Source organism: Crocuta crocuta, unplaced genomic scaffold (genome assembly GCF_008692635.1).
Source record: "Crocuta crocuta isolate KB4526 unplaced genomic scaffold, BGI_CrCroc_1.0 scaffold944, whole genome shotgun sequence".
In the NCBI taxonomy this organism is placed as follows: domain Eukaryota; kingdom Metazoa; phylum Chordata; class Mammalia; order Carnivora; family Hyaenidae; genus Crocuta; species Crocuta crocuta.
The window spans coordinates 161,746-162,677 of NW_027528243.1; the positions used below are offsets into that span (position 1 = coordinate 161,746).

A 932-nucleotide genomic window follows, 5' to 3' on the forward strand; every position below is an offset into this window, starting at 1 on the left:
GATCAGCACAGAGCCCGACGCAGGATTCGAACCCACGAACCGCGATATCATGACCTGAGCCGAAGCCGGACGCTTAACCGACTCAGCCACCCAGGCGCCCCGGAACCTATCTTTTGATCTGAAAAACACTAAACTTTCAAGAGTAAAGATTCCATTTACTCACAAATAGAGATACTGATCCGTCAGTGGCTCCAGACGCCTGGCCAGGAGCGGCTAGCTGCTTTGCATGCCGGGATTTGTAGTCCTCGAAAGAGTGGTTCTAGCCAAGATGGCGGAGTTGCTAATGACGTGAGACAAGCCGCCCCGAGGGAGTCTGGGCCACCAGGGGATTTCGGCCGGCGGGAAGTTAAGACCAGGTGCTAAGACCTTCCCATCAAAGGAAGCCTGGCGCCCTGAAGTCTCGCGAGATCCTGGCCGGGCCCAATGGAACGCGGGGCCTGGCTTATCACTAGGGGCGTTTGTTGGGGGCGGAGCTAGGCGGGAGTGGGCCGGGCGTCGTAGGTGCCCGGCGTAGCGGCGTTTAGGCCGAGCTGCGGATATCAGGAGCGAAACCGTGGCCATGAAGGAGGAGAAGGATCATAGGCCTAAAGAGAAGCGAGTAACCCTGTTGACTCCCCCGGGGGCCACGGGCAGCAGCGGTGGAGCCTCNAAGCAGGATCGAAATAAGGAGAAGAAGGAGGCGCTGAGCAAGGTGCCTGGCCGGCTGTTGGCCCGGGAGAGGGCGGGACGGGTCGGCCACCCGCGAGGATGGTTGGGAGGGGGCTGGCCTCTTCCCTCTCCCAGTCTGCCCCTCCGCTTCTTTACCTGTGTGAAAAATCGCGTCGCCCTGTCTTCATCCACTGGCCGGAGATGGAGGGAGCCCCCCTTTCGGCCAAACCCCGGGGTGCGAGTGCGGGAAAAGGGAGGGATTCTTAGATGAGACGGTTGAGGTG

At 60.5% G+C, this 932-nt stretch overlaps 1 protein-coding gene across 1 annotated transcript in view; it reads left to right on the forward strand.

Moving 5' to 3' along the window:
• Positions 1–484: 484 nt before the first annotated feature.
• Positions 485–932, forward strand: part of UPF3B (UPF3B regulator of nonsense mediated mRNA decay) — a 14,892-nt gene continuing 14,444 nt past the window's right edge. The window contains exon 1 of the mRNA XM_077753058.1: positions 485–691. Within this exon, the coding sequence (XP_077609184.1) occupies positions 560–691 (132 nt within the window). The 5' untranslated portion in view covers positions 485–559. The remainder of the gene's footprint in view (positions 692–932) is intronic.